Source organism: Sorex araneus, chromosome 1 (assembly GCF_027595985.1).
Source record: "Sorex araneus isolate mSorAra2 chromosome 1, mSorAra2.pri, whole genome shotgun sequence".
Taxonomy (NCBI): domain Eukaryota; kingdom Metazoa; phylum Chordata; class Mammalia; order Eulipotyphla; family Soricidae; genus Sorex; species Sorex araneus.
Genome location: NC_073302.1, coordinates 239,046,456 through 239,062,564, shown reverse-complemented (window position 1 = coordinate 239,062,564; position 16,109 = coordinate 239,046,456). Strand labels below are relative to the sequence as shown.

The 16,109-nt window shown below is 40.4% G+C and overlaps 1 protein-coding gene across 3 annotated transcripts in view; it reads right to left on the bottom strand.

Moving 5' to 3' along the window:
• KATNAL1 (katanin catalytic subunit A1 like 1) overlaps nucleotides 1-16,109 on the bottom strand; it is a 110,929-nt gene that overhangs the window by 49,786 nt on the left and 45,034 nt on the right. For all 3 annotated transcript variants that reach the window (XM_055139902.1, XM_055139896.1, XM_055139909.1), the window contains exons 2-3: nucleotides 10,261-10,436; nucleotides 6,080-6,240 (exon numbers count right to left, since the gene is read on the bottom strand). In XM_055139902.1, the coding sequence (XP_054995877.1) occupies nucleotides 6,080-6,240; nucleotides 10,261-10,422 (323 nt within the window). In that variant the 5' untranslated portion in view covers nucleotides 10,423-10,436. The remainder of the gene's footprint in view (nucleotides 1-6,079; nucleotides 6,241-10,260; nucleotides 10,437-16,109) is intronic.

Below are 16,109 nucleotides of genomic sequence, written 5' to 3'. Positions count from 1 at the left end.
CTTGTGTGTCTCTGGATCATGGTCTTTATGAGCTCAGAGAGTCACTGGAGGCAGCTTGTGGGCCTGACCTCCAGGGTCGCATGGGGGCAGGGAGATGGGAAGGGCCAGCCCATCCCCTATTCCATGAGGAATTGATTCCAAGTGTACTTGGGCTTTTCATTGGGATCTGGAAGTTGGCAGCCCCCAGGATTCCTAGGAGGCAGGTGGAAGGACGATGCTGCTCCTGTCCGAGACACCTGGTGAAATCTGCCTGGTGCAAAGTCCGTAGGCATCTCTGCAGCCAGCTGCTCAGTTCCAGGATTCCTTTCTGTGTCCCAGTCATCTTCAGAGGAGGGAACAGAAGGCTGACCCACTACTCATTCTTTAATTTAATGGTGAAATGTTCCTGTTCCCACGCAGGTTAATTACTTAAAGTGTATACTGCTCTTATTTCATTTTAAAAATAAATCCTGGTCTTTTCCAATTCATTTTCCATTTAATGTCTTATTTGATATCTGAATATCAATTTAGGCCAGGGAGAAAATATGTAGATAGGTAATAAAACTACAAAGAATTCTTGAACACTTCCTATATGTTAGCTGTTCTTTACATTTTCTTGTATTAAATCATTTAATTCTCAAAATCATCCTGTGAGGTAACTATAGTATTGCCCAGATGTATACTATCTATACATCTGTATACAGGAGAATGAGAGAAAGGATGAATGACTTGTCCTCACAGACACTGAAGAAATAGTTAGGATTCAAACCTGCAATGCTTAATTAATTCTCAAACTCCTGAGAGAAGAAACAGGAGTCTTCCTTGGACTTGAGCTGAGGGCAGAAAGCTTGCTCCAACTCTATACATTCTTAGTGCCTAGCAGATGGTAGGTACTGAGTATGTTCGGATGAACATACCAAAGGAACAGACGGAAATAATCGTGGCTGAAGCGCAGCAAAGCAAAAACATTTTTAAAGTTTTGTGTTCTTATTTCATTCTGACTGACCACTATCTTATCCCCATTCCTTAGTTTATCTCTAATAAATTAAAATTTTGATCTTTCAGCTGTCTTTTTCTTGAATAGAAAAAAATTACACAATATGATTCTATAGCACATGATGTAGAAAGAATTCAACAGGGGTCAGCGAGAATACATCAGGTAAGGTGTTTCCTTGCATGTGGCCCACCTGTGATCTCTGGCACCCCATATGATCCCCTGAGCACAATCCCTGAGGGTCAATCCAGGAGTACACCTGGGTGTGGTCCAGAAGAAAAGAGAATTCTACAATCTGGAATATAAATTCCTACGTAAGGATTTCAAATGAATGACTTCTGAATTCTATAAATCAAGACAAGTGTTCCCTAGAGAAAACTTGCATAAAAGAAATAAAATGAAACAAAACAGTCAAAATTAGCCTCCACTCTTAGAATTCTTTAGATCAGAGTTTAGCCTTTGGAAAATATCTATCCTCATCCTCAGATGATCTTGACTCAATTCCTTTCCCTCATCCAAATAGCCAGAAGTGAACTTCTTACCTCCTCAACTACTTCCACTGCAATATCTATATTCTTAAAATTAACCCCTCTCTGCCCTGATTTGTACAGGATCTCATATCCATTTTCTCCCACTCATCAGCTTTTCCCTTCTGCCACTGTGTTCCCATCAGCATCCATACATCCTTGGTCTTTCCCCTCTGAACAACAAATCTTGACTCCAAGACTTCCCCAATTACCTCTTAATTTCTCTGCTCCCGTCTCAGAAAGACTCATTAAAGGAACAACATATGCTCATTGCTTTCAGTTCTCTTTTCCCATTCTCTGATTCCACTCCATTACACTCAACCATTCCACCACCACTGTTCATCAAGGTCAGTAACAAGCTCCAAGTTGCCATATTCAATCCAACTCTCAATTTTATTCAATTTGCCAAATTCAATCCAATACAATCCAATTCTCAATCCTCTTATTTGACCTCTTCACAGCATTTGATAAAGTTGCTTAGAAACTTTAAACCTCATTTTCTTCTGAAAATAGCAAATTTGATGGCATGATTGCATAGTAGTCCACCAAGCTCAATGAGTAGAAAAGGAAACACAGAAAGCTCAGCTCACACCAACCAGTTCAGTAACTCCTCAGACAATGGCTTTGGGAACACCGTTGTAAGATATGACAATTACCATAAATTGACTTTTATTCATCTGTTATCTGATAATTCCATTTGCCATTTTTTCATAATAAGAAATGTTAAGTAAACTTGTTTGTGCCTGCAAAGGTGGCATGCTTGGGGGGTGAACGGGAAACTGGGGACATGGTCACAGTGGTGGTGGGACTGGTGTTAGAACACTGAATAGCTGAAACAACTGTATTGTGAACAATTTTGTAAATACTAGTAGTTAAATTTAAATTAAATCATAGGGAAGACAGTAATTCCCACTTTACAGGATGTTTGTAAAGACTAAAATAAGTCATTGGAAGAGTCATTAGTACAGTACCAGGCACATGGTTATGAACTCAATATATATCAATTACTGTGGCTAAACAGGACCACAACCTACACATTATTCACAGTCTAAAAGCAGATTTCATGCCAAACTCAGAAACAGAACTTGGTGGGGGCTGGAGCGACAGCACAGCGGGTAGGGCATTTGCCTTGCAAGAGGCCAACCCAGGTTCAATCCCCAGCATCCCATATGGTCCCCCAGGCACCGCCAGGAGTAATTCCTGAGTGCAGAGCCAGGAGTAACCCCTGAGCATTGCTAGGTATGACCCAAAAAGAAAAAAAAAGAAATAGAACTTGGTAGGGTGGGGAGGGCTTCCCTTCCTTTCCCTTTTCCTCCCCTCCCCTCCTGCTTTTAGGTAAGGGAATGGGAAGATTTGGGGTCAAAGCCAGGGTTCCATATACTTTGAAGCATCTCTCTGACCACTCAGCTATATCCCCAACACCCAGAAACATAATTTTAGAAGAAACAGAACTACAAAATGTTTGAAAAAATATATATAATTTCTACCTGCCAATTGTATTGGCATTCTGGCAAATAATCCATCTCATCATACAAAGAATGAGTTTAGGAAGCCTGGGAGAGCTCAGGGACAGCATGCAGCCCCATGGGCTGAGGACAATTTCCTCTCAACATCCAAGACAGAAAACGATTCATTCATTGCTAGAATCCTGTGGAGAGGCTGGCATTTTTTTTCCAAATGTTTTGCAAACGGGAACCTTTTATCCACAGGTATAGATCTGCTTCTATAAAAAGTTTCAATCCACAAAGAAAAAGAATAAAAACAAACACAATGGCTACATACAGGAAAACTTTTTTTTTAATTTAGTACGGAGAAAAAAGTTTGAAGAAATAACATTCTGGTCCACTAAAATTTCACTTTCACTACAAATAATAAATTCTTCCAAAGTGTGAAACTTAAAATAGGACTGGGAGATAGTGCTGTTGTTAAGGTTCATGCTAAGCTTTCACCCTTACATGGGGTTCAGTTCAGAATCACATGATCCTGCAAGTACTACTGAGTTTTATCCCAGAGAGCACCCCGACCCCATCAATTTCTGAGGTCCAGTTGACCAAGACTTGCCAATGGAGCCCACCTTTTTCCTGAGCCCCACTTGGGTGCCTCCCTGCAAAATAAGTAGATAACAAATAAAAATAAGTTAGATGTGTTATGGCCAGTTAAGGGAAGGAAATGAAACGGAAAGAATTAGTGTTTCTAACCCGAAGTGCACAATGAATGGGAAAATGTTAGGCACAGTTTGCACCATAAATATTTCTGTGGTCACTGCTTCTCTGGTGCTCCAGCTATTCAAGACAGGTATTTTCATTATCAAAGGTAATTTCCAAGACCAGAGGGTTTCAATAGTCAATTGTACCAGACATTTAAATAATAACTAATGATATTCTTTCTCAAATGCTTAAAAAAAAAACTGGAAATTTCCCTTTTTGAAATGGCAGCTATCACCATCACTACCATCCCCATAAGTACACTCCAAAAGAATAAACTGGGGCCAGGGAGACAGTCAGTGAGGAAGGTGACTGCCTTGCAGGCAGCCAATACAGCTTCAGTTTCCAGCACCACACATGGTCCCTCAAGCCCTAACAAGAATGACCCCTGAGCCAAGAGTTAGCCCTGGGCACAGGCAGGTGTGGCCCCAAATACACAAAAACAAAATTTAAAATTTTACAGATAGGACCCTCTGCGCCTAAAGACTTTGATTCCAGAGACCTTCTAACACATTTTGGCATCCAGCACAGCTTCTTACAGCAATGCACTGGGACTGTGAGCTGGGCTACAACTCCGCGCTGCAAGGGGATGGATCTTTCCTCTCCACCCTATTTTTCTGCATGGAAAATGTAGGCGGCAGCAATATCCACGTGGTTAGAGCCATCTTCTAAGACTCCTAACACAAAGGTATACGGTTTTTACACTAGGGGATCCTAGGGAATCATGGGAAGTGGGTGTAACCGGCACGCCCTAGGCCCAGATAAATCTGGAGCTGCTGAGAGTGAAACGGACCCTCTGCGCCTAAAGACTTTGACTCCAGAGACCTTCTAACACATTTTGGCATCCAGCGCAGCTTCTTACAGCAATGCATTGGGACTGTGAGCTGGGCTATGCAGTTTCTGGCAGAATTTTCCCTGGACTTTATTCAGAAATCCAAAACCGACTTAACATCTCTTAATTGTCAGCAATGTGAAACGGTTCCTTTTTAGCAGGTCTGACTTGGGGGGGAAACTCCAAATAATAACTGAGTTTTTTGTTGAAATATTGAAGGTAGTTAAAGTAGCAGCCATTTCTCTAGACTGAACTAAGCAACAGCCCCACGCCAGCCGAGAAGAGGAAATATCCCTCTTTCCCGGTTGTTTCCCATTTTCGGGGAGAAACGCAGCATGGCGTCCACCATACTTGAGGCGTGGGAAGGGGGATGAGGAAAAAAAAAAGGAAAAGGAAAAAGGAAAAAAAAGAGTTATGTACTTGGAGCAGTGGGGCTACATATCTCTTCATTCTAAGCAATGAAAAACTAATTATCAAATGCTTCCTTGGTAGTAGGGCTGTCCTTCTTGGGGGAAAACTCCAACAATAGTGAGTTTTATGTTGAAATATGGAATATAATCAAGGTAAAGATAAAATGAAGTGAAATTCATCAGCTATGCAGTTGGGGGTGAGGGGGTAGGGGCGGGAGGTATACTGGGGTTTTTGGTGGTGGAATATGGGTACTGGTGAAGGGATGGGTGTTTGAATGTTGTATAACTGAGACATAAGCCTAAGTACTTTGTAACTTTCCACATGGTGATCCAATAAAAAAAAATTAAAAAAATAAAAAAACTGAAAATGAAGGAAAAAAATAAATTAAAATAAAATATTACAGATAAATATCACTCATAAATACATGGCAAAATACTAGCAAAAGAAATTCAACAATACATTAAAAGGATTATACCCCATGACCAATTGGGAATTATTCCCAGGATGCAAAGATGATTCAACATAAAATATCAATGAAAGTGATATACCACATTTAACATGATGAATGATAAAACAGTAAGATCACAGATACAAAAACAAAAGGCTGACAAAACACAATGGCCCTTCATGATAAAAAAAAAAATACCCTCAGCAAACTGGGTATAAATGGAATATATCTTAACCTAACAAAGGTCATATGTAATAAAACCCACAGGTAACATGATACTCAGCAGTAAAAAACTGGAATCTTCCCTAAGACCAGGAGCAAGACATGGGTATTCCCCCCCACCACTCCTGCCCTGCCCCGTGAAATCCCGATGGCAGTCCTGCTGTTTGTGGTTCCCCTGCCACAGAGTGTCATCTCTAACAAGGGTGTGTGACCCCAGAGAGCACAGCTAAGTATGCAAACCCCACAATTAAGTGCGCACTTAAAATAATAAATTGTAGAAGCAGCAGATGTCTCTCATGATTAGAGTAGCAAACAAGCTAAAAAATAACTGTCTGTCACAACTGATTTACTTCTGTTCTTTATCAAATACAAGCTCTGTAAACCTGCAGGTGTGAAATTATAAACAGACATTAAATGGCCCTAACAGAAGCACTGAAAGAGAAAAGGTGTTAGTCCATTTACCTGTGTTCTGCAGGTACAGGAGGTGGCCAAACAGCTGGATCTCTAAATGGCTCATCTTGGTAGGACACAGGAAAATCTGGGGGCTTATCGATTTTAAAACTTTCTAAAGTGCTGACAATGCTTTTAACTTGCTCATATTCTTCTAATAATTCCTGTCGAACCTTAAAAAGAAAAGAGTCTTTATACTAGAACCTGTTAAAAAATGTGGCATACACACGGCTGCTTTTGCAGCCATGCAACACATCATAAAACACTCCCTACCCATTCTCCATAATTACCACACCACATCTGATGTGGTGGCAACAAATCATAGAGGAAAAACTATATATGCATATATACATATTTTCAGATATATATATACCAAAGCTCAACATCACAACATGTTAGTGACATCCTATAGAATGTCTAAATGGCTCCTCAAAATAGAACAATCTCACACTGTTTCCTATATGAACACTTTTTTGTAAGCATGTGCAGCAGTTCTTCATAACAGACAATACAAAATATACTACTTCAGTTTTGTTTTGGGACAGGTATTGGGGCTTGGGATGGAAACATCCCGAATTTGGTCGTGGGAAGGTGTAAAATGGTGGTGGGATTGGCGTTTGAATACTGAAGGTAATCAAACATTGTGAACTAACTTATAAAATTTAAAAAAAAAATTTAAAATGTAATGTGGAGTTCATGCCCAATACAGTCAGCTTAATCAATGGCTGAATAAATAGCACTGCTCCTACATTAAAAAAAACATGGCATACATTAGAGATAATAATTTGCTATAGAATGCAAATTTCCTTAATAAATACCAAAATAGGCAAAATTACATTGAATCATATTAAAAACAAAGAACTAATTAAAATAATATAGACAGAAGGGCAACAACTATTTATGGGGAAAAATACATTGGATACTGTTTTTATTAAAGGAGTTATAGAGCTTTCAGCAATTAAACTATTTTTCAAAAAAATCTGTGATATCCATTGATATTACGATATTATACTAAATATTCTTTGATATTATGCTAATCCTTTCATGCATTTGTAGGGGCTACAGAGGCAGCTTAATGCTGCCAACCTGGGTTTGATCTCTGCACCCCAAGCCCTGCTGGGAGTGATCCCTAAGTACAGAACCAGGAGTAACTTCTGAGCACTATCAGGTGTGACCCCAAAACAACATACACACACACACACACACACGAAAAATAAATAAACTCCTTCCAAGTCCTGGGAATGTTTCATTTTGAGTTCAACAGCAAGATTTTCCCCATATTAAAAAATTTGACTTGAATATCTATATAGAAATTTTATTTGGGGGTAGAGGCTCCCAAGCAATTCTCATAGGCTCTGGGATTGAGCATCCCCCAGCAAAACTCAACCAACCAGGCCAGAAAGTTCGAAGCTTGAGTACAGAAGTGCTGGGGTCACCAGAATCACCCCAAAGTGTGCGGGGACCTCTTGAGAGACAAATGGTCGTGCTCAGGATGTGTGTAGTGCCAGGGACTGAGCTCGGGACTTCACCAACTCTTTCTCCAGTCCAGTGTGGAGATTCTAATGCTTTTTTTAAAAAGGCAAATGGCAATAGTTTAAAACGTTCACTTAGAAAATCTTTTAACAATTTTCACTCGAACTAGAAAACACACTTAACTGTAAATAGAGCATAACAATCTTTCCCATAACCTTATCTTGAATTGAAAGGAACATAAAAAGGACCTGCAGAACCAAAGAAACACCAAGGTAAAATTCAGCTGCTAATAAGTGCAAATCATGGAGTAATGAAATTGAAGAATTTTAATCAAAAGAAATGTAGTAGCAGTAGAAATGTCTGAAAAAAATAGTTGCTACTTATCACAAAACACGGCAAAGGTCTTTCCATGCTAGATTAATAAACCACTCCTCTCTACATGCCAGATAGAAGAAAACAACTAAAAAATTCAACTTGAGTTAGAACAAAATATTATCACTCAAAATAATTTGATAACACATATTTTAGAAAAAAAGGGGTGGGAAAAAATGGTGGAAGGTGTGGTATTAGAAAACCACAGGAACCTGGCATTAACAGTATAGTAAACTAGGGAGGGTGCCACAATAAAAATGGAAATATGAAGTATATCATAGCATAGTATAGCATGACATCTGATAGCCTAGTTCTCCCTCTTGGAGAACCTGGCAAGCTACCGAGAGTTAACTGCCCACACGGCAGAGCCTGGCAAGCTCCCCGTGGCATATTCATACATCAAATACAGTAACAATAATGGGTCTCATTCTCTTGACCCTGAAGAGCCTCTAATGCGGCACCATTGGGAAGGACAAGTAAAGAGAGGCTGCTAAAATCTCAGAGTTAGGATGAATGGAGACGTTACTGGGCCCACTCGAGCAAATCGATGATTAATGTGATGACAGTGACAGCGATATAGTGATTTTAGAAAAAAAATCTAATTTACCTTAAAATTTAATAAAACAATGGTTTCTAACTGGAGGAAAAACTAGAAAAAACACTTGCAATTTATTATTTTTAAGAAACTTTAAATTTTTTAAATTTTATATCGTTAACTTTTAAAAATATTTTGCTCTTTTAAGTTGGGGGGTAGACCACACTTGGCAGTGCTCAGGGCTTGCTCCTTGGCTCTGTGCTCAGGGATTACTCCTGGAGGACTTCAGGGTACAGTATAACATTGGTTTGCCCTCTCTCCCTTGCGGAGGGGAGCTAAGGTTTATTGGGTTACACCCATCACAGTGCTCTCAGGCACTCCCATTCCTCTGTGTTTATCTTTAACTTCTCTGTTCTCAGCTTCCCCTATCTGTTAATCACCTATGTCCCTAAATCAAACCCTGTGATCTGTAGGGTCAGATTCTTCTAAGCCTCTGAATTTTGTATTTGTAAGTGAAATATTGCTTTTCTCTTTCCCTTATGTCCTTTGCATAGTTTAGAGTGATGTCTTTTTTGTATAGACATAGGATGACAGTTAATGCTGTGCTTTTACAACTTGGGAGTTAATTGACCCCAAATAATATTTACTCCTGGGCATCTGTCATATTTACTCGACTTAAGCCTCACATGTCCTTAGTTCCTAGGACTCCAGAAGCAGAGTCTTGACAAAGGCAAGCTGTAAGCTACCCTGGCATCAAAGTGGGACATGCCAAGTGCCATAAAATTTATGATAAGTTAAGAGCACAGTTGTGGACAAATTCTGTCATGACCCAAAAAGAAGTGACTGGACAAGGACCCTGCACAGATTAGGCAGGACTAATCTGGCCTGAGAACTGCAGTCTGGGATCTATAGCGAGATGTCCCTAGTAGAGCCACACTTTAAACCTAATCTCTCTTACTGTGTCCATACAAAATGATTAGAAATATTATAAGAAGTAAATTTAAGGTGACTATTTAAATGGTTATGGACTAAGGAAAGAGAAATATGCCCCTGAGTGGATCTCCTAGCAGAATGAGATCTTTGTCTTAGAAGAGCTTCCCGGAAAGAAGGACTGTCCATGTGCTGATTATGCTATCTGACCTACAAGTACTTGCTATCCCCAGCCCTTGGGGGTTGGGCTCTTGACTAAGGCAGTGAGACTGGGCATGGGGAGACTAGCCTGGGGGAAAGCAGGGGACAGGAATGAGGGGCAGTGTGAGACTGGAATAGGCACACGGGGAGAATGGAATAAATGGAGGGACAGAGATTAGAATGAACAGCGACTGATTACCAACCAGTGTGGCAGCCCTGTTCCCTCTTTCATGCATCTGTTGGCAGCAGCTGCAGGTCAGGGTGGGGAAGTGGCTCGTGGCCACCAAAAGCATGTGGCAAGAGCGCCCACACACATATTTTTTGAATACACACAGGGGACAGAGTGGTCAGGATATAGCAGACATAGTGACAGGTCAGTCACGCACAAGACAAGATCCTACACATAGTACTATCTCTTGGGCTCTTCAAGGACTGACTTTCTTACTTTAATGTTTCGAGTGAAACCAGGCTTACTACTAGAAAAAAGTGGCACACTGACTTATAGGACTGGAGGGGTCTCTCAGCGGGCTGAGCTCAGTATATACTCTGCACGCTGAGGTGTGGTTTAAGGATTCAAGTGGGGGGGGGAAAAAAACCTGAAAAGAGTGACAATTATTTTTAAATGTGAATTTAAAAAAATAGACTGCTACCTTCAATCACAGAATAATGAATGTGACCTCACCTGTTGCCATTTGCCCTTCACAGCAGGGTCTCTGACAGACTGACAGTGTCTATGAATCTGCTGGATCACTCCCTGGTAATATACCATCGATGAGTCATAATTTCCAAGAAGTGCATATTCCCTTCCTTTCTTTGCATTGTCACAAATCTCAGCCAAATTCATCTTCTTTGAGGGACCTAGATATAAAATACAATAACTTTTTTTAAGTTTAACCTACAACTTTTAAAACATTTTTATTACTATAATATAAATGCTTAAAAGGATTTTGAAAGTAAAAAATGGTTCTCTCATTCTCTGAGGTTATTGGATTGTCCAAGTTTCCCACTGTGGAAGTACAAAGGAGATGATAAAGGAATATCTAAAAGAGATAATAAGAAGTTACACTGCTTTGAACTAGTGATCATAGGTACATATGATCAGTGTTATAGGTACATATATTAAACACCGGTTTTCTTGCTCCATTTTTAATTACCACAAGCTGCAATAATAGTTAGATGACCTTCCTTCATTTTATTCAATCCATTCTTGACAATGGAGAGATATAAGTATATTGTATTTTTCACAGTTGTCAGTTAAAACTGCAGAAAAATGATTCTCACTAAAACTCTGGCCACAAGAACAAAATTATATATAAGAACACTTTATATACATTTTAAAGAAATAGCCTACAGTTGTCCATATATCATCTATCTGCAGTTAATTGGCCCATACTTTTTGCAGAGTGTGGGGTCGGGGGCAGTTTTGGGGCCACACTCCATGATGCTTAGGGGATACTCTACCGAGGAATCACTACTGGTGGGCACGGGGATCATATGGGATGTCAGGGAGTGCATCTGGGTTGAACACATGCAAGGCAAGTATCTTACCTGCTGTACTATCACTCAGTCCCCTCACTGTCCCATACTATTTAAATCTAAGCCAAAATCTATGTATTTAAACCACGTGAGTACTTTTTTGCTCCTCAACTTGTAATCTTCTATGATCCCATCATTCTCTATACAAATAACTACAATTGGTCATTTCCTTTCTGTAATACACTAAGAAGAGTACCTCTGAAACTCTGGTTGTCACCAAATCTTTGCAAGCCAGTAATTTTGGTTCCTTTTCCTGGCTTCCCAAAAAGTCTCCCAAAATCACCTAAGACACCAAGATGACAAAAAACAGTAAAACCCACAGATACAGAGCAATATGATACAAAAGAGTCCAAACTGACCTACTCTTTTATTTCCAGAACAACCAATCAAGAGTAAATAATGCAAAATAAAATCAAAATATTTTCCTATGGGAAATTAAATTCCTGAGGGAATTAAATTCTGTTGCATCTCCTCTGGCTCTTTCTCTCTACCTTCTATCTATTACAAAGGAGCTCAATACCTTTTCCTCAGGCCAGACAGGATGGCCAAACCAGGTTTAATCTCCAGCACCACATCATCACTATCATCACTGTCATCCCATTGTTCTTCAATTTGCTCGAGCAGGCGCCAGTAACCTCTCCATTTGTCCCTGTCACGTGCTACTGTAGCCCGATGGTGTACTGGGGGCTCTTTCAGGGTCAGGGGAATGAGGACCATCATTGTTACCATTTTTGGCATATCGAGTATGCCAGGCTCTGCCGTGTGGGCCAGCACCACATATGGTCCCGCAAACAACACATAAGTGATCCCTGAGCACAGTATGGAATAAGCCCTGAGAAAGCCAGGTATGATCCCAACACAAACATAAAAACTCTTTGACAAAATGAAATATATCTGATCATTTCGACTCACTTTAGTCACACATTCTTTACAACTGTTAACTTCGTGTGTTTTGACCCCTTTTCCAGTACAGATCTCATGAAGACAATATCGATACTACTTAAAAATATGACTGCAGGGGCCAGTGTGCTAGATAGTATAGTGGGTAGAGCACTGGCAGGACCCCACCGGGAATAATCCCTGAGCTCAGAGTCAGAAGTAAGCCCTGATCACTGCTGGGTGTGCACCTGCCCCACCCCCTCCAAAAACCTGTACAGTCCATGGGTGGGGGGGCAGAGGAGGGGGGCAGTTAGTATAGTGGGTAGGGCACTTGACTTGCATATGACCAACCACGCTTCAATCCCCAGGACCCTCTCCATTTGGTCCCCTAAGCCTGCCAGGAGCGATCCCTGAGCACAAAGCCGGGCATATCTGAGCACAGCTGGTTATGACCCAAAAACAAAAAAAACCTTACTATAGCCAAGAGAACCCTCCATAAGAAAATTCACCATAAAGTTATAGCCACACACCACAAGACAACCGAACTCTTCTTCAAAGTAGAAATTAACACAAATCACTAAGAGTACAGCAGAATTAAACTGCAAATAATGAATCAAAAGAAATACAGATATTCCAGAGATTATTTTCATCCAAAATCATTTAAGAGTCAAAAGCATGAACTGTACCAGTATGTGCAGATATACTATGCAGAGTGAAATATATTAATGTTGGGGTTGGAGAAATATCACAAAGGTTAAGTCGCTGCTGGCCTCGCCTGCAGATGGAACCACGACTCGGCTTCAGATCTCAGCCAGCACAGGGCCCTCAGAGCCCGGGCGAGAAATGCTCCCTGAAGCACAAAGCCAGGCCTGGGAGCCCCCCAAAGTAATGCTTTAATTAATCATTATATGTTCATGTAAAGCAAGGATTGGAAACTTTTTTCTGTAAAAGGTCAGACCGTATCTTAGCTATGAAAGCCAAGAGACAAGTTGAGATTATGTAAGTGCTTATAGAATGAGACAGAAAAATAATCCAAATTTATTGAGTGACCATAGCTGAATACAACTTCCTGTAAAACAGGTCTGCTAACAAGACTAGAACTTGGTGGGAAGCAGGAGCGATCACACAGCAGGCAGGGCACTAGCCTTACATACAGCAGACCGAGGTTCAAATCCCGGCACCCCATAGGGTACCCTGAACCAGCCAGCCAGGAATGATCCCTGAGTGCAGAGCCAAGAGTAAGTCCTGAGCTAAGCTGGGTGTAGCCCAAAACAAACAAACAAAAAACGGAACTCACTGGGAGGGAATAATATTTCACTTAGTTGGTGTTCAACAGTAATGTTTCCGATCATCAGAATCAACCGCAAATGTTTATATGTTAAAACTGCTCTGTAATAGGATTTTATATGTTTCATCTTTGAAAATGGCTTTTTACCCATAAACTGTCACAACTGATACTGAATCATAAGCATATGATTTCAATTCCGCATATTCACTGCTTGGAAGACATTTGGAGAATTTTTCTCTCAATATTAGCACATCATTAAACTGCAAATTAATCAGTGACAATTCAAGGTTAGATGGAAGTGTCCCGGTTGCACAGTAAATGGATTTTGTAATATACAAAGCCCTTTTGTACTTGCATCAAATGTCTGAAAAATGCTGCTGAAATTATGGTTTGAGCTCAGAAAAAAAGATCTACTGCAAATTCAAATAGAAATGAAGCATTCATATCAACATTTTCTTTACACCCATAGGGCTGCTTTTTGTTTTTGTTTTTTGGCTTTTTGGGCCACACCCAGCGATTTTCAGGGGTTACTCCTGGCTCTTCACTCGGAAATTATTCCTGATGGTGCTCAGGATACCGTATGGGATGCCAGTGATCAAACCTGGGTCGGGTGCATACAAGGCAAATATGCCCAACTCCCTGTACCATCACTGGTCCATACATCCATAGGGGTTTTTATTACCATCTTTAACTTATTTATTTATTTTTTATTTATTGCTTTGGGGGTCACCCCCAGCAGTGCTCAGGGGCTACTCCTGGCTCTGCACACAGAAATTACCCTGGATGTGCTTGGGGGACCATATGGGATGCTGGGGATTAAACCCGGGTCAGCCATGTGCAAGGCAAATGCCCTAGCCCCTGTCCCCCTATCCCCCTCTCTATCCCCCAATCTTTAACTTATTAATGCAGACCTTAAGTAGGATCTACAATATAATATTTTCTAATATGAAGCCTTCTTAGGATAAAACAGACTCATACTTTAATAAGCTTATTTAGATTTCCCCCTTAAATTTTTGTCTTTGGCGCTGTGGTTTACAATACTCTTAATGATAAGATTTCGTGCATAATACATTCCTGCACCATATTCTCCACCATTATAAAAGTGTCCACTTCCCTCTCCCATTATCCCAGTGTCCCCTCCCCATCCCATTCTTGCCCCCTCTCTGCTCCTCTGGTAAGCTTCCTACCAAGTACTAGTTCTCTGTTTCTGTTGTCTGGGTATTTGTTGTACCTCTCCTTCGTATCCTTATATCATACTTATCAGGAAGATCATTCTGTGTCTGTCCCTCTCCTTCTACTAACTTCACTAAAGATGATACTCTCCAGATCCATCCACATAGCAGCAAATTACATGATTTCATCTTTTTTATAGATGTGTAGCATTTCACTATGTAAATGTACCACAGTTTCTTTATCCACTCAATTTGTCTTTGGATACTTGGGTTGTTTCTAGACTTTGGCTACCGTGATTAGTGCAGCAATGAACATGGGCATGCAAGTGTCTGTCTTAAAAGTTGTTCAGTGCTTGGGGCACACAAAAATTTTAAGAGCATAAAAAAATTACACAAAGTATCTTGATATCACTTGTGATTCAAACAACTGTCATCAAAACAACCTATTTTTTGCACTAAATCACTGTTCTGTCTTATCACTTAAGCTGGATTCATTAAGGAACATTATCATGCTGCAGAGAAACCGATTTCCAAAGTCATTTCATGTTCAATAAGAGTGGCTGAGAGCAATTCTTCTCATTAAGAAATATTTCACATCAATCCTAAGCTCAGGAAACTACAGTTACTTTACTGTTAAGCCACTGAACTGCTACAGAAGTTCAGTCTGGCAGAAGTTCAGGTTGGCAGTTCAGGTTGGCAGAAGAGGGTACTCAACTTCTATTTCTGACAAAAATTAATTTTACTAATAATGGCTAATTCACCCCTTCCTCCCCCCAAAAAAAGTTGCAGCCCAGAGAGATACTACAGTGGGTAGGGCACCCGCAGCCCAGAAAGATACTACAGAGGGCAGGGCACGTGCAGCCCAGAGAGACACTACAGTGGGTAGGGCACTTGCCTTGCAGGTGGCCAACTCTAGTTCTAACCCCATGATACCACATTTTATTTTGTTGATTTGGGTTTTGTTTTGTTGAGCCTCCCAGTGGTGCTGAGGAAGCTGAGGGTTCCCGCAGCTCTCCTACCCCCGCCATCCTCCACCATGTCAGTGGTTTAGTGGATTCCATGCTGCTGAGACATAAAACCACCCTCCAGGTGCTCAGGGGCCACTGGGGTTCTTCCCAGCAATGCCGGGAGGTTATGTGGTGCTGGGGGTCAGGAGCTGCATGCAAGGTGCTCCTCCAAATCCCTGCCCTACCTCTCTGATCCTAAGTTTATCATTATAAATCATCCCATCAGAACATGGCAAATAAAAATATTCTCAGCTTCAAATGATTTCACTAAATGAATTCTCCCAAGCATTTGAGGGAAAAGATTAATTCAATAAAATGAATTCTAAACAAGTTTTCCAAGGGGAAAAAAAAAGAGGCAAAAAAACTTTCAGCTCGAATTTTAAGGTCAGTATACCCCTAATATTAAAATCAGGAGGGGGAGAGAGATAAAATTTACATACTGCTATCCCTTTGAAGATATAAAAGTCTTTAAATTTTAGCCAATCAAATCCAGTAATGTATTTTAAAACATGATGTATTATGTCCATGCAGAGCATATCGCAAGAAACCAAGGCAGTTTAATTTAAGGCTAGTAATAAACAATTAGTCATTTCAATGATTCTGAAAAAGCATGATAAATTTCAACATCACTCATGATAAAAACTTAGAA